This window comes from Gobius niger, assembly GCF_951799975.1.
Source record: "Gobius niger genome assembly, chromosome: 1".
NCBI lineage: Eukaryota > Metazoa > Chordata > Actinopteri > Gobiiformes > Gobiidae > Gobius > Gobius niger.
In genome coordinates this window covers 18584919-18607431 of record NC_136852.1, presented here as the reverse complement: position 1 = coordinate 18607431, position 22513 = coordinate 18584919, and the positions used below count along the sequence as shown (strand labels likewise).

At 41.8% G+C, this 22513-nt stretch overlaps 1 protein-coding gene across 6 annotated transcripts in view; it reads right to left on the bottom strand.

Annotated features, from left to right (window-relative positions):
- The window catches only part of ncam1b (neural cell adhesion molecule 1b), a 50728-nt gene extending 35134 nt beyond the window's left edge, over positions 1-15594 (bottom strand). For 3 of the 6 annotated variants that reach the window (XM_079556929.1, XM_079556930.1, XM_079556932.1), the window contains exon 1: positions 15306-15594. In XM_079556929.1, the coding sequence (XP_079413055.1) occupies positions 15306-15357 (52 nt within the window). In that variant the 5' untranslated portion in view covers positions 15358-15594. The remainder of the gene's footprint in view (positions 1-15305) is intronic. The other 3 variants (XM_079556934.1, XM_079556931.1, XM_079556933.1) reach the window with 1 other exon arrangement.
- Between the last annotated feature and the right edge of the window lie 6919 nt (positions 15595-22513).

The following is a 22513-nucleotide window of genomic DNA, read 5'->3' as shown; positions in this document are numbered from 1 at the left end:
TGCTGGTGGAGCATGAATATTTGGCAGGCTTTGTTTGTGCAAAGAGCGCACGACAGATGGTCAGCAGCTCCAAGCATAAAGTCTAAATAAATAATTTTAATTCTATACGTCTAGAGCGATGCATTAAAAAGATGAGTTAAATCTGAAATGAACCCCTGACGTAATGTGTCCAGTGGGTTATGTAAGAGAACAGCGCACATCAGAGGCACAAGCGTGAGCTGATGATGAGCCAGAGAGGAGTGAATCACTGCCCTTCTGCAGGTCACTGTGTCAGAGGTATGTTACGTCTGCCTACTCTTATTATGGCAGCTGGTGGCAACTTAAAGTGCAAAAATGATGAATAGAGGTAGCACTGAATTACTGAAATCTTCCACATTGCAAAGCGTGTTTAGGGAGCACAGAAAGCATCCGTGTGTTTGGGTTTTGAGCAGCGCAGTTTGGAGACAAAGTGGCTGAATGAGCTATAGTGCTCAACAGAATCCATCCTCATTCAGCCAATTTAGACTGAGAGCCCTGAGCATCTGCCTCAGCTGCACCTCCACAAAAGCCCAGAGCATCAGTGGCCATCATGCGCCGCTTCGTGCCACTCGGATGATTTACTGTTTAAAAGGCTCATTACAAGGCCATGCGACAACAGACGAACACAGGGACATTTGTGGAATGAAGTGAACAAGTGCAGGGAAATGAGTTTCACATTTATTAAATGGTGAAATTATTTTAGACGCTGTATTTGGAAACAGCCATTAGGTAAACATGTTCCAAGTTTGAGGCTTTGTTGAAATACAATTCTCTGGAGCCCAGGGCAGTGGAGCAGTACAGCCTGTGCATAAACAAAGCAGTGGGTTTGCTGTGTCTAAAACAGACATGTGAAGGCAGTGAGATGGAACCACTGTGGAGTTCTGCGTTTGAGCAGAGATATCTTTTATATTCCACAGCCTGAATCTCGGAGGAAAGTCTACAAGAACACTTAGAATCGGGAGTCTGTGTGGCATGAACAAGGCCTGGGATGTTCACATCTGTGTGAGCGCAATGAATCACCCGACTGTCATAAAAACACTCTTTCTTCACATTAATCATGGCTGTGTTCTCAGAGCTTCCCTGTTAGTGCTAGTCACGACACACTCCCACTAACAAACCCACACTGAGACTGGCCCAGGCAGCAGCAGAAACACGAGCTTCAGACCAGAGAGCTGAATGAGAGGTAGAACCTGAGCAGCTGAATGACAGATACCTGCTCGGGTGATGTTGGTGTGAAAACAGAGGGTGGTGTGGGACAGAGTGAAGCAGCCACAATGAGCACTCAGCCACAAGCTGCAGCCTGGCACCAGCACACTGCTCTCTCTGTGCGTCCTTTCAGCAGCCTGCAGACACGCCGGGACGGGCCGGATAAGCCTGCCCGGCGCGACCAGGAAGACCGTCAATAGGAGGGACGCACCATTTCAGAAGCAGCCAGTAGGGGCAGGGCAGAGAGGCAGGGCGCCACTTGAGCACTCACTATGCCGTGTAGATGACAGAGTTCCAGCTGTCTGACTGAAGCGAGACTGAGCGTTAGAGAAGCATCGACCATGATGTAGTCAGGAGGCGGCCAACAAACACAGTGGACAGCGATGGCCATGACTGTCCCATTGCATGCTGGCATTAGGACAATTGGCTGTAGCTGAGCTTCTGGCCATCTCTCTTAAGCAGCTACATACTGCCTTTCATACAGAGACAGACATTAGCACCTGCCAAGGAAAATGCTGCTCTGCCGGTAAATAAACACGAGTCAAACGCCAACAGTGATGACATGATCAGGCATCAGCTGCTCTCTTCTTGTCTGCAGATGAAGTCAACCACAACAAAATATTCAACCTGAAAGGCCCAGCAAGACACAGCAAGCAATGATGGGCAGTCAAATTTAGAGTTGCTCCCTGAACAGTGTCTCATTTGTAACTGTAAACCAACACCAATTCCAAAATCTTCTCTAAATCCCTGATCTAAAGGAGGAACTGCCGTACTCTGTAGAAGTGGTGGACACATGATTCACTGCTTTTCGGCAGCAGCTTTATGCTCAAATACGGTCACATGCCATCTCCTTCACCCCGCCCACTCCTATGCACCTTACAGTGAGGAGGTAGCTTTAATCAGCTTACTATTAGGGATGGGAACCTCTGGCTACCTATTGATTCGAGATCAATCTCTCACAGGTTGGAAAAAGCTCCTAAAAACTCCTCTTGGTGTTGAATGGATGCACTAAGAAGAAAATATTGTCAATTCATGGAGTCAATATTGCTCTCTTGCTTTCACCTAACCACGCCTCTAATTACTCACAAGCCATTATATGCCAAGCCAAGCCACGTCATCTCAGTTTGTTTGAAACTGTCGACCCCACCCTCCCTCCCTTCACGTCTGTTCCATTTCAGCAATGATTCTCCTGCTTAGAAGGGGGGTCCTGAATAGCTGGGTTCATCCGAGACGGAGCCCCCACCCACAGTCTCGCCCAGTTTCACTCTACACTATAACCTGTGAATAAAATCTTAATTGCACTTTGTTGTGGCGTGGTCCTTGCTAGTGAACAAACCTGAACCCGCAGACATTAAGAAAGCCATTTGGCGTCTCGATCTTGAAGGGCGACTTGTTCCTGTCAGTCTCAAGGGCAGGGCGGCCATTTGTGTTAAACTGTGAGGACATTCAATTAGCATTAGTTCATAACTCTTCCATCCAGTCATCTCGCCATAGTCAGGTGATATAAAGTCAAACTTTTACAGCTCAAACATTAAGACCACTCTGTAGTCTCATTAAAACGGAATAGGTAAAAGCCCTCACTGCTATGACATCACCTTCAATTCATAAATAGCTGAGATGTTTATGTCCCGATATAAAAGAATGTAGGACGTTCTTTAGTGACGTCTCTGCTGCTTCAGACGAGGGCATGTGTTGTGACAAAAATGTTCAAATAGCAAGCGTTCCTTCACTAAATAATAATGTACTAAATATGCTCCGGAAAGAAAATGTGTCTCAGGCTACATTCAGGTCGTTTAGATTTTATGAATGTATTTTGAAAGTGACAAGCATGTGCAGTAGAGGACATGAAGCCCGAGTTTCCATTTGAGGAGAACTTCCATTTCCTCTGACAGTCTGACACATCCTGGCTGCAACATTTTTTGCAAAAGAACACAAAACATTATAGGGCAGTAAAGGTCATCATCCTAATAATGATCAACTATGTTTCAAAGATAAAAGACAATAATGAGCAATGTATGAATCAAAATGTTTAAAACACATTCAAAAGTTAAATGTAAGAGTAACAAAGATGAATTTTGATTTTCCTGTCCGCCTGTAGCATGGCGGATGCTTGTTCAAGATGTCTCTCATTAACGTCTCATTGTACATAAGCCATGGAGTATCCATCTGTGAGCCGCCTGCTTTAAACCACTGTAGGAGGTGGCAGATTAAGCGGATCAGGGCCCTGGGCCAGACTCGATACGTTACAGCACAGAGTTAGACATGTTGGATTCACCACATCAGCAGATGATGGCACTGGGCCTGTATCACTGCTATACCATACTCTCAATATGACATGACTGGTAGCGTTAGAAAATACAACGAAATTCCTAATTAAGTTACATTATTTGTATTTGCTTTTTGCAATTTAAAAGTAGCTGAACTGTTTTCCGAGAATGTTCTTTTTCTATAGTGGCTGTCTACTCGTATGCGGACTTGAGTGAACACTAATTGTTATGTTCCACTCTCCTCAAGTCCCCGTCCGAGTAGATTGATGATAGCTACATGCTAAACTTGTATCCTGCTGAAATAACAATCCCCCACACATGCCCACGCTTCAGTCATCCAAGACCGCGGACGAGCCAGCTCAGCTCAATCATAAACAATTCTTGTGCGACAAGAAACTGCAGTTAGACTAATCTGGAGATGAATAATAAACAATCTGTCGGGACACCTGCTGCGTAAATCTGCTCTGATTACTTTTAGTAGGTATGACCAGATGGCACTTTCTCTGCCAATACTTCCAATCTCCAGCAATCAATACCATGACATGCATCAATTATTTACTGTCGACTTGTGTTAGCAGTTTGAATAAAAATCAATCAGGCGGCACCAATCAGAGAGGAGCTCCTTGGCGTCATGATGGCCGCTCCGCTCCGCATGGCCCCTCCCTCTCCTGAAGCGGAGCACTCAGGACTCAAAGAGCAAGGAAAGCCCAAGGTTGTGTTTCACATTCACAGGCAGATCTGAGGCGTGGTCTGGCTTCAGCAGGGCTCCACTGGGCGACAGATGGCATACAGGAGCCTTATGACACAACACACACACCTCGTTAGCCAATCACAGGCCGTACTGTAAAAATAGATGTCTCCAGAGAGTTAACTGTCCTTCTCTGAGGGGCTCGACTCTATGAAACAGGAAGAATATCCCAGATAACCAACTTTGTTTACAATACATGCAGGAAATATCAGAAAAAAGATGGAAAGAGCCCAGTCTGACTACAGGATTTCATCTATTTGCTAATAATACTATAAATGATGAATGAAATCAATAGTAACTCTATTGTTCTAAAGTTCTTCCACAAAATGGTGTTTCTACAGGTGCTGCAGACACTGTGCACTTGACCAACTGTACAACACAGCAAAGCCATCAATCTGCAAAATGTATGCATTTTGGCAACACATGTCACCTTGGAATTGCAAAACATCCGCAGGTTTAAAAAAACAAAACAAAACACATAACAGTGCTGAAATAGGTTTCAACGCAGCTCTGCCTTAAGCTACATTTGTAATTAAGATTGAGAGAAAAATAGCAAGAGAGTACAAGAGGCATGCCTACGACAGCGCTCTGCACTATGGAAAGGTGCTTGGACTCACACTAATTGATTTTGCTCTGCCTGAGGAGACAGCTGCTCTGTGTCTTTGATTTGTGTATGTTATGTTTGTGAACTTTGCTTTGCTTAAATTTGAATGTGTTCCCTCCTGATGTCAAAGAGTTTCCAACTTTGTCACTAACTGGATTTACTAGTTTACAGATAAAGAAGATCAGACTTAATACTGCTTCACTAAAGTAAATGATAAGTCATGTGCCATGCTCTCAGACAAGCGTCCTAAACCCGGTTCACTCAGGCCACATGTGCAGTGTGTGAAGCTGGCAGTGACCCGGTTCTGTCTGTGTGAGCTGATGTGTGCAGAGTCTCCTGTGGCAGCAGTGGACAGTGGGCCTCAGAGCTGCACTGTGATCTGTCAGATCACTCTTTACAGCACAAAATGGAAATAGCATTAACATCATATTATCATTTGGTCTGTTTTGTCAAACAGATTTACTGCAACGTTTGAGCGTCTCACTCATGCCCTCGACATATTGCTTTGCTATTTTTTGCCCTGACCAGAGCACAGCGGGAGCTTGGCCCTGCTCTCAGCAGAGGATCATGGGAGAGCGTCACTTGCTTCAGTGGTCTGTCAGCCGCCTCTACACTCGGTGGCATCCATGAAAAAGATGCGCGATGGGGTTCATGACACATCCGGCCTGCGCTGGCACCCGAGCTCCACAGCTTCAGGCACAAGTCGGTGTGTCAGAGTCTTTAGGGAGAACATGAGAGACATGAGAGACATGAGACACAGCGGACCAGGCCCACCGCCCAGACATATGTGCAGACAGAGCTCTGTGAGCGTTAAACTATTGCTCTGCATTATATATGTGTCATTATATCATATGAGCACAGTATACATGTTTGATCACACTGACACTTCAGCCCATGCAGCTTTACGCTCATTCATAATGCACTTATGTCAGAGTCTCATGTCTGCAGACCTCAGTGTGGAAATCACAGCTAAACATCACTCATAATAGAAAATACAACAAATATTCCATTAATTCCCAACAGTGTCAGTGCTGTTCTCAAAATGTTGACACCATTTGAATAAATAGTGTGCCTTGCATCACCAAAAAAATTCATGACAAACTGAGGAACTTTTTTATAGCAGTGCCACTCTCAGCCCCCAGACAACGCTTGATAATTTATGGAGCTCTCCAGCTCAGTCAGCCAGAGAAGATCCACAGAGCTGCGCACATGGGCCCAGAATATGAGCACTTCATCAGGCACATCACTGACCAGACAACCACAACCACATTTACATCACATGTGCAGCTGGTCGGGCCTAATTTATATTCACTCTTAATGTGGCATTCTCCTTCAGTAACCAGGAAAGGTCTCCTGCCAAAAATATGCACATGAGCTTCAGCGAGAGGACAGTGTGAGGATTCAGCCTCTGTGCCTCCGACAAACAGTTGCTTCTGCATTATTCAGACCAGTGTTCACAAACACTGTGAAAACAGGTGGAGGGTCTACATTTTGAAATCTATCTACTGCTTTAGTGTCATTAAAGTCATGGTAATAATGTTTTCAGAAGCAAGTTGTTTCATATCAGCCAAAAAAAGAATTAGCAGAAAATGCAGGGGCAGCCATGAATGAGCTGAGCGGATCGTGGTGACGGGCAGACTGTTTGAAGAGCAGCCCCTCCCCACTGCTCCTGCTGCTCGGCGCCGCTGTGACCTCTGATTGAGAAGGAGCGCCATGAAACCACACACGGCAGCCTGGGTCTGCTGGGACTGTGGAACACCTCAGCCTTTTTCCATTTAAACACCTGGGACGATGAGGTCAGTTAAACAAATATGAGCAGCTCTTTCGTGAGGTAATAGGCTATAATTCTTCAATCAATGAACTGGTCGCAGCATCAAACGATTGTTATTGGTTCCCTTTTCTCCAGCAGCTTGATGTCATTTTGTACATTACATTTTTGAGGCAAAACAACAGCGATCAAAAACTCACCAGTGCACGCCCACCTTGAAAGTTTAAGTTCTTCTTTCCCCTGGATTTCTTTTGTTGAGAAAAAACGGTGTAAAAATAATGATGAATGATAATCCGTTACATACAAACTCAAGAAAACAAAACACACAACTTAGACTCAGAATACTGAACTGAAACGGATCAGCTGAGACGGTCATCAGTGCCCCTCTCCCCTCCAGGAACTTGTACTCCGCCGTCTCACCCGCAAAGCCTTCAGCATGGCGGGTGATCCCACACACATCCTGTGTACATTTTCGCAGCTTGAGATGTGGATTTCTGCAGAAAATATTCCTTAGACCCAAATTTTCAGAATCCAGTGATTGTTTTTCTCTCGTTGTTTATTCACCTTATTCCGCCCCGCCCACTTTTGCCACTTTTTCCTTTGTCTCGGCTTTGGGCTCTTCCGGTTGAGCGCAAAGCCCGTTCATTTAAACGGAGAGTGAGGGAAAACATTCTCCGCTCAAATCTGATGTTTAGTAGATTGATTTGTGGAAAATAGCTAATGCTCACTTGCACCAACAAGTCAACAATGCACCGATTCTCAGCGCGGCCAAAAAGCGGCTTTGTTTTTGTGTGCTAACTGATTTTATGTGGACTTCTCCAGTCCCATGTTAATAGATAGGAGAAACGGGGCTGGCACAACTCATGGCGGCGCCCATGTGAACTTCCGGAATATGGTGAATATTGTATAGGGGTGTAACGGTTCACGGGGATGTATTGAACCGTTTCGGTTCGGCCTGTTCGGTTCGGTCCACTTGCGTACCGTTTCGGTGTGTTATTTTGATTAAATAATGTACATTTATTATTAGCGTCATATTAAGTGCCGCGGAACAAAGTTCCTACGCTAGATTCCGCACGGACGCTATTGAGTGGCGTACATTGAAGCTGCATGAGTAGCTGAGAGAACGGCATCATGGCAACAGCGAAAGAGAAGCCAGAGCTTGAAGACCCTGCCACATCATTAAAACTCATGACGGGGACAGACGAGTGGATAAATCCAAAGCTGTACGCCGACATTGTCCCACGGAGATCGGGTTTGCAGCAGCAACACATCAAACATGTTAACGCACTTAAAATGGCATCATCCGAATGTGAATAACATGTTTACTAAAGAAAAGCAGCCTTGTGCAAACACCGCTAACGTCGGCATTCAAACAACCCCTGTCAAGTAGTTCGGATCAGGCAAAACCAATCGTATAGGTGTATTCATCGCTACGGATTTGCGCCCATATTCAGTTGTTGAAGGCGCTGGCTTTACGTATTTGATTAAAAGTCTTGAGCCTCGCTACAATATCCCATCACGTCCGCACTTTAGCCAAATAGTTATACCAACACTTTATGAAAAAGCTCAAACTGATGTGGTCAACAAGCTATGCGCTTGAGTGCGCTTACTGTATCACTTACTTGCAGTATTTAAATTTTTATTTTAAATGTTACAAAATGTGTATTTCATTCTAAGAGTGCAATTTATTTAAAATAAATATAATAATCACTTTTCACTATTTATTTTATGCAAGAATTCTATTGTGTATTGGCAGCTTTTCAAAAGAAAAATCGTGTTAGTTCTTATTTATTTGTACCGAAAATTAACCGAACCGAGCCCTCCAAAACTGTGAACCGAACCGAATACAATTTTAGCGTACCGTTACACCCCTAATGTTGTAGATGTGCATTTGGAACCCTTTCACCACCACCTTTAAAAACAGCTATAAAAATCTTCATAGTCTCACAAATCACTTTTCACCATCTCAAAACATGCAGTTTATTTGGGGTTTTATTCGTCCACTACAGAAAAACTACAAATGTAGTCAAATCCATTTTGGTCGTAACTTTGACTCATCCAAGGCTCATCACCAAAGCCCCAGCCCTGTAATATTAATTACTGAGAACATTTATGTTTTTTAGGTTTTTGGTTGGACATTTTTAAAAGATAACATAATAAAACTGGAATTTAAAGGATTAATATCCATAAAATGATTGAATGTTTTTAATCGTTTTGGAAAAACATCAAGTTTCTGAAGGGATTTATGCAAAAAGAGGTAAAAAATCTGAATGTACAGTGATTGTATGACTGTTTTTAGGCGTGTACATTTTTGTACACCAGGGTGGCGAATGAAAGAAAATGTAAGGATAACACAGGGGTTAAAAAAAGCCACGTTATGGTCTGTAGAACCAGAAACTGTAGCATTGCTAAGTTCCTTTGGCTCCACAGAGTGACATAGTCAGTGCATTAGTCTCAATGGACATGATTGATCCTGTAAAACCCAGTGACGTGTCGTTTCTCCTCAGAGCAGGTGCAGATGTGCCGGTGCTGTTGGTGGTGTACATACAGTATCAGAGGTTGCCCTGACGTGCCGGGAGCTAAAGCAGATACTTTACTTTCCGCACCTTCTCTGTTTTCGAGTGGGAGTTAGCACTTACAGCCCTGCACTGAGGGGAACGGACACTTCGAATGTGAGATAAAAAATAGTGATCTGAAATGAGAAAGTCCAAATCCTGTCCATCGCAAAGGCGTTATCAGGAGCACCACACGTCATTATTTCAAAGAGACAATTTGATTATTTTATGGTTGACATTTGCAATAATACCTTTGTGTCATGTTCAAGTCAAATAAACTGAAAGACTTAAGCAGCGTAACATGTCGTTTGTTGAAGGCCTACAGTAATGGGGCTAAACATTAGTCAGCTAAAAAGCTGAAAGTGAAACAGTGAAAAATCCACATTTGTAATTATGTCCTGCTGTAAGTGTTAAACTATAAGGAGTAGTGACAAGGAGGAAAATGCAATGCTCTGACAGATGTGAACCCAGTGACAGCTGGTGCTAAAAGGTCGACTCTCGAGAGTTTCTCTCATGAGCAAACACTGACATCACTGAGTGGAAAGTGCACAGAGAATGGAAGAAACGCTCTCCTCAGAGACTCTGCACACTGTGCTCTAATTAGAGATTAAAAATAACAGCCATCAGCTCAATGAGAGCTCCTGACCATTATCAGGTCCAGGCATTTTCTCATCACATACACTTAATACCTGTCACAGTGCTGTAGACAGAGGTGTGTGAGGCTGCACTACCTGAGCCTGTACTGTCTGCTGGGCTGGGACAGTGTGACGGTATGAAAAGAGAGCCTGAGGCATAGCAATCCTAATTTCCCCTGCTCTGTGCACAGTCATACACTGCATAGTGTTTCAATAATAAATGCACACGATGTGCATGGACGCATGAGCACACAGACACACTGCTTCCGCTAAAGCTGCATAAAAGACGTGGAGGGCTAAATCCTCGCCAACAGCATATTGCTTTATAACGCTCAGATGAAACATGGAGTCGTTTCATAAGTCAAACGTACAGGAGGATCTCTTTGAAAAGTTGTAAATGAGGACAGGCCTTAAAGCACACACTGAGAGCTCACTGAGCACTGCAGGCTGTTTGCACTGAGGATGGATCAGAGGTCCTGTCATGCCCTCCTCCAATCTTTCCCAAATAAGACAGAGTCGAAACAAGCAGACTATCTCAGGTTCATCCAAAAGCAATTTGTTCAGTAACAATAAGCCAAGTCAGAAGTAACTACCTAAGAAACCTGACAAATGTAAGAAAATCGGTCTTATTTGCAGACAAAGGCAAACAAATAGAGCTCACACAATGTTTGTGGCCGATCAAACAGACTGAACATGAGGAGAACCTTCAGCTCCCCTCCTTTATCTGAAGAGCATCACATTCACATCTCGCTCCATTCACTCCTGAGGAAACTCCAGGGGAAACCATGGTAAGAATTGGTCCAGTGCTTGTATTGACAGAGGCGAGGTCTCTGTTTTCACCATTACCATCGTCGTTTTGCTCTGACTGACCTTTGGCCCCTGTCCCGATGATACCCTCAGCTCATCCCCTCCACTCTCACGGGCGCCATATGTTTACTGGAGAGCACTACAGCGTAATATGAGGATTTAGAGCAAGACAAACACTACACGTGGTCCGTGGAGGCCGCACTGTTTTTGAAGGCAAATAACAAAATGCTACAATAAGCTGCAGGAGATTTAACTGTTTACAAGAAGAAAGTGGCAAACAGGAGCACACAAATCAGACGATTAGTGACTTTTACGAGCAGCAGCAGAAGATGAAGGGATCTTATAGAGAGATGCAGATTTCAGGTTTGTCTTCAATGTTTGCAACAACACAAAGTTATCTCTTGCACCTTGCTTCCTGGTCTTTATTTGCAGCCTAGATATCAAAAGCCTTAAGCAGTAAGTCTTTGACATTGACATGAGGGAAGAAGCACAGATTAGTCATTTACTTTAAAAGGCTATTTTCATCCTATTTTTGAGCTTGCACAAATGTTCTGGTAATGTACAATTTGGGGGGAAAAAAAACATATTAGTGATGTTTCTGAAAAGTATTGCAATCACGTTTGTGTATATTCAACATTATTAAATAAATATGTGCACTTATGTTTTAAATCAAGACTGAGCGCACTGTGCACATTTGAAACACATGGAGCAGAAACTTTAGAAACATGAACTAATATGTCAGTGCAATTTAAATCAGAACGAAGTATCTTGTTTATCTCAATTAATGTTTTTTGTAGTTCCTCTGGGGGCAATACAAGTGTCAATGGGATGATTGGGGGGTCTTTCATCTCGCCCTTGTGTCTCTGGCCAGAAAACCACAGTTAAAACGTCCCTTTACAGAGTCGGAATCACCAATACACACTAATAGAATCACGAAGAAGCGCCACTTAAACAGTATTTACAGCCACGTTTGAGTGAAAAATGATCTCCATTGTGTAATTGAATGTACAATATCCCTCTCTCCCTTTGAATTTTCTGTCAGTGTAGTATTTACTCTCACAGACAATTAAAGAGTAAAAAATGCAACATGCTACAACACCTGCAGTGGCGCTTATGGCCTCTAGGGGCATGAGTTACTTAGTACTGCTTTAAACATGTTTGTAGAAATCTAAACTACAGGATTAGCAGGTTATAAACATTAAAAAAAACATGGAGATGAGATATTTGTTGCTTGCTGAGGATATGATATTGTGCTGTCATTTCTGGTTTGATCATTGACCATTAAGAACATTAAAATGTGATTTATTTAAAGATTTTGATTATTTGTGTGCATTTGAGTAATCCAACATATACTGTACACTTGGATCTCAAAAGCTTAAATGACTGCCCCACCAGCTGATGTCATCAGGTGAGGCCCTCCGTCTCAAGGAAAAAGCTCTTGTGTGTCTTTACAGTCCATACTCACTCATCTCACCATTCAAGCACTCAAAAAAGTGTAGTTACAGTCAAAGCAGAGGGAAACGAGCAGCTCAATAACACAGCGGTTAAAACCGTAAGTGAGCGACAATAATGAAATGGAGCCTGCCGCTGACCTTGCCTCATTCTGAGGTTAGTCATTGAAAAACAACTGCTTAGCCTCCTGTATGCCTCATCTGTAAACACGCCCGGGAGCGGAGGCATGCTGGCCACAGTGTGCAGCCCGGGTCACGTGAATGCGTACTGTCATGTGCATTTCCTCCCAGACCTGGATCTGTCTCATCCGCTCTCTGTCACCAAACACTGAGCAGTGCTGGCCCAGACAACACCACAGCTTCCTCCTGTTTCGGACCTAAACGTGGAACAAAAGCCTTGGCGTCGGGGACATCCTCAAACAAGCTGTAATATGGTCCTCACTGTCAGGGAAAGACTGCAGGGCCTGAGATAAGAAGAACAATTCCAATGAACAGAGAGCTGCTAATTGTGTCACTTGTTGTAATTGCATAGAAAGTGTAATGTTTCAAAGGCATTTGTTTATTACTATGGAAGACTACAACTGGCAGCAGTGAATATGTTTGTTTGTTTACTTTATTGTCCCCGTAGGGAAATTTGTCCTCTGCATTTTAACCCATCCTTCGATGCCACTGGGGCAACCCGTAAGGAGCAGTGGTCGACGGCCGTGCCGCGCCCGGGGACCCATCTCCATGATGTGGAGCCAGGCTGATGGTCAGAATCACCTGGCTGGAGGATTCACCTATTGAACATGTTTTTAGTGGTAGGGGAAACCGGAGTACCCGGAGGAAACCTATATACAGACACAGGGAGAACATGCAAACTCCACACAGAAAGGCCCCGTCCTGGTGGGAATTGAACCCGGGACCTTCTAGCTGTGAAGCGGAGGCGCTACCGTGCCGCCATCAATCAATACGTAAACAAATGTCCATAGTGGCAAATAATAACGAGAATAAATTGATGCAACGTCCGGTAAAGAGGATACCCGAGAACTCTACCTTCAGCTCATTTGCATTGTTTTAGAGATTATAGCTTGGAAGAAGGGATGAATGATAAAAGCAATAATAAATATAAAATATAAAAGCAGACCGATCAGAGTTATAGGGCTTTTTATATCATTTCAATCAATAATGACCTGTTCAATAACGATGTATTTGTGATTGTATTGCAGTAGTTTCAGTAATAGTACATGCACAAACCTCCAAGGCTCCAGTCCACACTGTCATTATAAGAAGGGCTGCCATATCTTTTTGTTGTTTTGATTTGGGTCTTTGCGATGCCAGGTCAGACGTGAAGAAGCTGGAGAGGCCGCCTGGCTCCTGCATTTATGTCGAGTAGTGTCCCGGGGCACACATGGGGTCTCATTGAAAAAAATGTGCTTCAACGGTCAAGTCATATTGAACCAGAGAAGCCATTTGACACTACGATACATTAAGAAATTAAGATTTTTTTCAATTAATTTTGGTTTGTAATTTGTATAAAAAGAGGATTCAGATCAAATTCACAGTTTGATATGAGACGGAAACGTAAGCTGTTATACTAACACAACAATCACACATTTCAGAGCAGGTTTACAGAGGTTCAATCTGAAGTAGCTTTTAGACAAAGCTTCAGAGATGGCATGTGTGATTCTGTTGTGTGCAGAGGACATTATAATTGCAATGATTTGACCTTTACTACCATTTCAATTTGACTCGCGATTAACATCATTTGTAATAACCCATGGAGAAATGTGTAACTGTAGTTCTGTATTCAATGTCAAGTGTTTTATTTGAACAGATTTAGATATAAGTCAGTATTTCAAACGGACTTTAAATAGACAAAACAAAAATCATGATATTAAATTCTTTCACTGTCTCAATTCAGTATGTTAAAATTATAAGGTGGCTATTTTTAACACTGCACTGCAGAATACAAGGAACAAAAGCCACTTATGAAACTGCCCAAAGAGGCTTTTTAATTTTAGCTTCAGTAATGGAGATTGCCTTTCATCAGTTATTTGTGTTACAAAGCAAGATGAAATACAGATGACAGAGGCCATATGTTGATATGGTTGAACACAATTTCTTTCATCTTAGTAATTATTATACCAGTATGTTGTATTCAATGCACATAAAATGGCTGCCCAGAGGATACATGCTAGGTTTTAAATAGCTTTTTTTTTTTTTTTGCCTGCCATACCTTTTCCCTGTAGTGCCCACACGAGTGTTTGTAAGAGTGCAGCAATGGAGGATAAGTCAACTCTGAGACATCCTTCCCAAACATAAATCATGGCCCCAGGTGTACATCACCATTTCTATCTCCAAGCTTTCAGTCAACTGCAGTAAGTGTGCGGGGAACACCCCAACACATAGGCAGGACAAACCCTGAATCTGAGGCAAAGTGGAGCTCTCACTCCATGAGCAGAGAAGAGGAGATTTCCATCAAGAACTCAACCCAAAGGTTATTCAAACATTATTTGACGCTAACTCTCCAAATTAGACTTACATAACAGCACATTTGCCAACTTAGAGGGATCCCATTTCAAAGCATTTATCGTGGCATCAGATTACATAACAGATGATTCAGAGTAGAAGTTGTGTTGGCTCTCCATCACACACACTTTGTCCAAAAGGCTCAGGCTGAGCACGGACAGCCCTTATACAATAACAACCTGACAAGTGGAGGGTAACTGGTGACAGAGCACCATCTATACTATGCGTGTAATAACATCACAAAAAAGAGATTTAATCCACAGGGCCGTGTCTGCAAACCCAGCAGCAACAACAAACACGTCCTGTCCATCGCTCAAGTCTCCATGGTCCATGAGCTCCAGTGCATAGGTCTATTCTAAACTGATTCAGCGCACTGCACGCCCTCTGATCATATTTTATTAAATATCCAGAAAGGCAAACTCAGCGTTGCAATGAATGCGTTATTAATGATGAAGTGCATTTGTGGCACTTGAAGGTTTAGTGAAACAAACGGCACAGATCTCCTTCTTTAAGCTCATTAGCGGCAGCAGTCGCAGTATCATCACCATTGCACCTGCACAACAGAGCGCCCCGGGGCGGAGCAGGCGGAGAGGGGGAACACCAGGAGCCAAGGAGGATGCCAGCGGTCCCACCACTGCTCGTGTGTGGAAAGACATGCCAGGCACGTAGTAGCACAAGGGTGAATCCCGCTAACACACGAACGGGATGCAAGGATGAAATAGAGGGCTTACTTACCTGTGTAGCTCACTAGAAGCAAGGCTAAAAAGATGTCCCTTGGCTGGACCATCGTAACTCCCGAGTAACGTGAACGATAAACGGTGTTGCTTGATGTCCGCTCAGCCCCGGTGTCTTACCCCTCTTATTCCCTCTTTTCCCAGCGACTGTTCATCCTAATGTGTATTTCTGAGATGCTAGAGATAATAGCTGTCAGTAGCAGCGTCCGCAGTGTCGGGCAGCGGGCAGAGATTAGCGATGATGAGCGGCGCCAGTGCAGCGTTCAAAGTCTGACTGACATGCACGGCCTGCGCACATATGTGGATCAGTCCGCCACGTAAGCGCATTGGGGCAGCTCACGGAAAATAGTGCGCGACTACTACCAAGGATGACCATGGATAAACAAAGTCTTATATATTTTATAAATAGCCTGAACCGACTTAAAACCGCTTTGCATGATTTTAAAATAGAAAATGTGTAAAGTAGGCATATTAAAATGTTTTCATGTATTCATTATTTACGTCCAATTGCAAAGGCTACTGCATTTTGCATAATTTCTCTGTGAGCTAAACATTCCCCGTAGCATTCTCTGGTTAGGCTTTTATGTCTGAGACTGTTCTAAAAAAGAAAAGAAAAAAAATGCAAGTTATAGAAATCCAGAGAGTACATAAACATAATTTCAAGGCAGGGTATGTAGCATGCGCTCTAACTGATTTTAAAAGGGCATTGCAACAACAGCAAACAATAACTGGGTTGTTTTTGTGTACTTATAACAATAATAACAATAGTAATGCACAGCACTTTTCTGGACTCTCAAAGACGCTTTACATTGCATTATTCATTCAGTGCATATGGTGCAAGTAAGCTATGTGTTTAGCCACAGCTGCCCTGGGGTAGACTGACGGAAGCGAGGCTACCAGTCTGTGCCATTGGCCCCTCCGACCACCACAAAGCACTCACTCACACACTACATTCAACCAGGCTTCCTGGTGTTCTGAAATGGTCTCCCATACCAACCAGGCCCTTCCCTGTGTAGCTTCCGAGTTGTGACGGGATCGGGCAGAGTAAAGACAGTACTTATTCTCTGTGGACAAGCAATATACACTCAACTAAAAGGCTTTAAACTCAAATGGTTCGATAGCATCGATCAGAATGATTTTAGTCATTGAATATGGCAATAAAACATGGGGCTCATTCTGCGTTCTGCTTGAGAACCAAAACAAGAACACACATTTTATATAAAAAATGTTGTACTTCAACTGCAATCCAAAATACCTTTTTTATTGATTGAAACATTGAAAATGTGCTCATATCAGTGGACAGTGATTGGAAGTATTGAGCTTAGTCGCTATAAGATACAAAACAGAAGCAAAATTCTTTAGGTGGAAACATGAAATGCTTACAGCAAATTAAGATTAAAACAATCTTAAACATAATAGTAATTAGATGGATGATGTTTTGTGGTTAAACTAAGGAAATATGCAACCAAGACCAGTCATCAGTGTGTGTCGTTTTCAAGGTATTCACTGTCTTGCAGCATTCTGGGAATCCTACATTTATCATGCATTAAACATGAAAAAAAAAAACAAAGTGATTCAACACGTTAAGAAACATGTCAACCTATTCACACTAAACCTTACGAATGCTACTCCCACTGAGCCATATGTTCTGTGTGAAGTGTAACATGAAACAGCAATAGAAACTCTCTCAGTACATTAATGATTCATTCATTCACTATACTATACATCTGCCTGCTGCAACTCCATTAGTGCCCTGTCTCTATAAAAGCACCATTATTTTCACCATGTCAATGAGGTCATTGTTACACTAATAATACAGGTGTGTGATTCGTAATTTTTAGTTACTGCCAATATATGTAACAAATTAACAAATATCTACCCTACCAGACTGTACACAGTTAAAATACAAAACAACCTAGGAGCTAAAGGCTTATTTTGTTAAGATGTTGAATGATTTCACTGATGATTTGGAATGATGGTTTTCCTTATTTTGCCTGATATGGATTCTGGGGTTGAGATATATATAAGGATATATATAAAGGACTTTGAGTTGAAATTTAAGCATAGAAGCACTGTATAAACAAGATTTGCTTTACTGTGTATCGATGCCCTTCCCAATTCAAGCATTCCCAATTAGAAGTTAAACTCCAGACTGTAAAAGACTGTGTATCAATTTCTGTAGTGGAGCAGAAAGCCTAAATTGATTGGCTAATGTATTTTTTTTCTGTCGATTTTGCACATAATTTTTCCAAACTTAGTGAGAGAGCGCAGGCAATGCAGCTAAAACTCTAAGCAAATAGTTCAGATGTAATTTAAGAAACATTGGAGACATAGAGAACCATGAACAGGTTGGGTCCACTCTGTATGTGTGTGTGTGGGGGGATGACTGACATTTTAGCATCATGGGAGTGAGTCAGTCAGTGAGTCAGCCGTATATACTACACATGCCCTCCAAATACAATCTCCTGTTTAATGTAGCCCACACTGATGCTGAGGCTGAGGCTGAGGCTGGGCTCTTTGTTTGAAGTTGTCAGTACTGTTCAGACGAGAGTGTTGATTTCATTATCTTGTTTTTGCAGAACAGTACCTCTCTCTAAGTTGGTCATTAACAAGGCATTCAGGAGTCAATTCATCATACTACCTTGATAAATTGACATTCGTCTTTTCTATTAATATTTATATTGTTTTTTTTTAGGGTTGTCAGAACAAATTTCCTGCCTCTTTTGCCAAACGAACAGAATCAGTCCAAACAATATCATTCATGATCATGTGAAAGTAGGTGAGGTTTATCAAACTGAAGCTTCCAGATCAAAAAATGGTTTCAATCACAGCAAAACAGGCGATTGAATTATCCATTGAAAGAAGGAATTAATAATGAATAATTATAATGGCTTACACTTGTATTGCGCTTTACAAGCTTGGATTACCAAGTTTCTCAAAGCATTCATTGGGGTAGACTGACGGAAGCAACCAGTCTGTTCCATCGGCCTCTCTGACCACCACCACTCACTCACTACATTAATTCTGGCTTATTGTACATGTTTTTAGTGGTATAGGGAAACCTACACATACACAAGGAGTACATGCAAACTCCTCACAGAAAGGCCCTCCTCCGCCTTGGGACCGATCCCAGAACCATAGCTGTGAAGCACGAGCACTAACTGTGCATCACTAACCGTGGCTACTGTCTCTAAACATGTTTGAAATATAACAATTGTAATGGCTCATCAGGGCAACTTAGCTTAGATTTTCAACATCTCACCACACATTCCAGCATTGTCTCATATTCATCTGCACCATGACTGTAAATCATTCTAAAACAAAAAGATACCTCTTATTATTACTGATTGCACATTTTCCTGTCTATTTTGCTCCGTCTGAGTGTTTCTTGAGAGCTGAAGCAACAAGGGAATTGTTGTGAGATCAATATAGTCCCATTTTATCTTGTCTTGAACCCTTCTCATAACTCCAGACTCTCTGAATTCCATTCCACACTCCATTTGTCTATGAAATAATTTTAACCTTTCTTTCCCCTTTGACAAGCCTGTTTGTGTCGTAGTATTCGGCTTTATAAAGAGATTTCAGTAGTCTCAGAAGAGAAAGCTTTTTCTTTCCCCTTTTAGCAGACACAACGTATCCTTATGGACATACTGGTCTGGACGACAAAAGGAGTTAATAGGGTCTGTATGTCTGATTGGTGATAGTGATTGTTCATAAACTCAGTGTGCAATTGTTTTTGGTCAGCCTCATCATTTAATGATTAAATCTCAATAAAAGATTTCCGTTATCTCTGGACACAAGTGCATGGTTTTCCTTGAGTAGGACATGGAGTAGCCACACAGTGGATTCCTTGTCCAGCGTGTCCTGCCCAGCACACAGAGCATCTTTGTGGATAGCAGATATTAATCTCCACATGCAGGCTACGATCAGGAGGCGACTGGCTAAGCTCACACATGTGTACACAGACTCAGCCTCATACATATTCATTATGTAACTGCCAGTGACACACTGCATTGTGCATCACTCATCCCACCATCATGTCATCAACTTTCAAATGATTGTATTGTCTTCTGTAAAGACACAAGGGACCTTTGCAATAGTCTGAAGAACAAACAAGGCTCTCACAACTCAAAACGATGACATCCCCCCACCCCCCTCTACTTTGAATTTGTAAAAATAATAGCCGATTAACTTACTTTTACTGAGATTTTGCAACTGATTTTTATTTTCTTCTTCTCCCTCCCTGAACTGTATGGAATAGTGGACATCTGCTGCCATCTTGTGATATGAATACACGTTTTTATTTTCATTTATTTATTTATTTGTTGTAAAAGTTGACGACCTCATTTCTAAGAATGCAATGTCAGCCCCCGGACTGAGGATGGCAGCATCGCCACATTATTGAACGTGGAAAAGGAACAGATTTATTTCAGACTTAGCGCCCTGTGTAATTCATTCGACTTTATTTGCCTTTCTATTTACAATATAGATACAAATTCTATCTATCTATCTATCTATCTATCTATCTATCTATCTATCTATCTATCTATCTATCTATCTATCTATCTATCTATCTATCTATCTATCTATCTATCTATCTATCTATCTATCTATCTATCTATCTATCTATCTATCTATCTATCTATCTATCTATCTATCTATCTATCTATCTATCTATCTATCTATCTATCTATCTATCTATACAATTGTGGACACTTAATTCTCAAAGTGGGGCCCAAAAAGCATAGTTCTTGCGCCTCTGATTTGTGTGTTTCTGATTTGAAGACTTTGATCAAACAGCCTCTGCAGAGCATTAGTCGAACACGGTGCATCTCCTGTAATGTGCCGTGACAGTTCAGATCAGATCGTCAGTCTTTCAAGAGGCCTGCCACTTTGGATCTCACTCAAGTTTTATGGTAAGCCGAAAACACTCTCAAAAACCTCATTTCAGACCAATATGCAGAACAGGAATCTGGCTTACCAAACACTATCATAAGGTTTGCCTTTGGCTCGAGGACATTTACACATTTCTGGAATTATTATTCTAATTCTGATTACTAGGCTATGAATAAAAGCACCTTCTACAACACAAATTGAAAATAGATTGAAGTAGGATTTTTTATTTATTTTGTCGAACTGTGGTCTGTGGCAGTTTTCTCAGTGTTTGCATGATATAGGCTACGGCTTATTATTTGACAAAAGTAAACAATTTCAAAGATTACGGTTAGAAATGCATTGCAACTCACATGGCTGTGCACCACCCTTCTATAAAGAGCCATGCCCTTGGTCAGGAGTACCAAACTGGGATTCCAGCTTATTTAGTATTTCTAAGGTTCTTGGGGTAAAGGAGGGAATACATGTCACTTTATGTGGGAACTTGTGTCCTCTGTAAGTCTAAAGGAAGTCACATCAAAGTGTGCACACAAAGGGCTTCTCTATAACAGGATCATATCACTACAAATTCATTTAGCTGCTTTAATTTATGGAAGTGGGTTTGAGAACTCGCCAATGGGAAGTTAACAGGTTTAATTTAAATGAATAAAGAATGAAACTTTGAACCGTCGTGCAGATATATCTCATTTAGGACATTCATTTCTGCTCCTAATTATTTCTCAGCTAAGGGAAATTGTAGCGCCAAAATACTAACGGCTCTGGAAATTAAACTCAAATGTGCACAGCTCATTAGTGCCACAAGATACTGTACAGAAGTCAGAGAGGCAGGAGGGTGTGGAATTAAAAGTGGATTTAATATTGGTCCAGATACCAAACCTATTGTCCAACACACTGGGCATTCTTGGAAGATCTGCATTTAGCCACATAATCCATACCAACAAACCCATATTTTTTTTAGCTTCATCAGTTATGTTTTTGACATTCTTTGGATCCTTTATTGCCTCATATTACATGAATCAAGGCAGAGCCAAGGGCAGCGTGGCACCTGAGGCATTATTCTCATTTTAAAGTACACTTGGACTTCAAACAGAATGAGCTGGACTTTGAAGGAAGAGCATTCCATATTTGGCCCTTTGTTCTCATCTATTGATTGCATGAAAAGATAAGTACAAAGAATTTTTGTCCGTTGCTCATTTCCTTTGACATCCCTGATACATTTTGGCCTTTCAATCATCCCTTTGTTTGAAGTGCGCAGAAACGCTATAAGTCACTCTGCACCTTATTGTATATGCTTTCCGGAAAGTGATTGCTTTACCTGCTGTTGGTTGCAAATAGAGAAAATAAATTAGAATATATATATATGCATGTATAATTGAAATGATTAGAATTCAAAGTGAGTTAAGCTAAAGAAATAAAAGATGCACAGAAGTCAGAGATTGAGTATAGTTAATGATGTCTTCTGAACGGCCAGGCAAAGTAGGACATCGAAATGTATTCCAGGGCACGATAATGACTATATGGTTCAATAAATGAAAGATAAACAATATAGTTTTGGGATCAATATTTATTGTTTGTATATGTTTTCTTAGTTGTTCTTATATTTCTATGTAATAGCCTACTATCATTTTCATTGTAAGTAAAAAAAACATGCTTGAGAGTGACAGTTTTGTCGGCATAAACCATAGACTGTATATATGAACTGGTCCTCAATATTATTGCTTATCGAGATTTCCTGCCTCAGTATATGAAACTTTTAAAAAAATTGTTATCGTGACAGGCCTAGGCAGATGTATTCATTAAGGCAGTGTGACTCGGTTCCCAGTCATGGGTTCTATTCCCAGACAGTGTGGGTCTTGTAAACATGGAGTTTGTGTTGTCTATGTTCTCCCTGTGTCTGGGTAGGTTTCCTTCAGGCACGTGGTTTCCCATACTTATCCAAATGGGCGATACTGCATTGCTGACCAAGATCCTGAAAACAGGGCTGGTGAAGGGGTCCGGTCTCCGAGCTCTGTGAAGCTGGCCCTTCATCAAAGCACTGCTCCATGGTGGAGGATGGATCAAATTCACAATAAATGTTAAACAAAATAACCTAGAATAACCTTTATGCTCCAAGTAATAAGAGGCAGCCTAGTTGTGTAGCCACTCAAAGTCAGTTTTGTTGTCATATTCATAGTGTTGTTACTACTAGCTACTGGTTGATGTTGTTTGATGTTTTGCAATATCTTTGGTCTTGCTAGCACATTATTTCTATTTGTGCCATACCTTCTTGGGAAGTGTCTTTTTAGTGTCCAGAGACTTGTTGGTAATTTATTAACT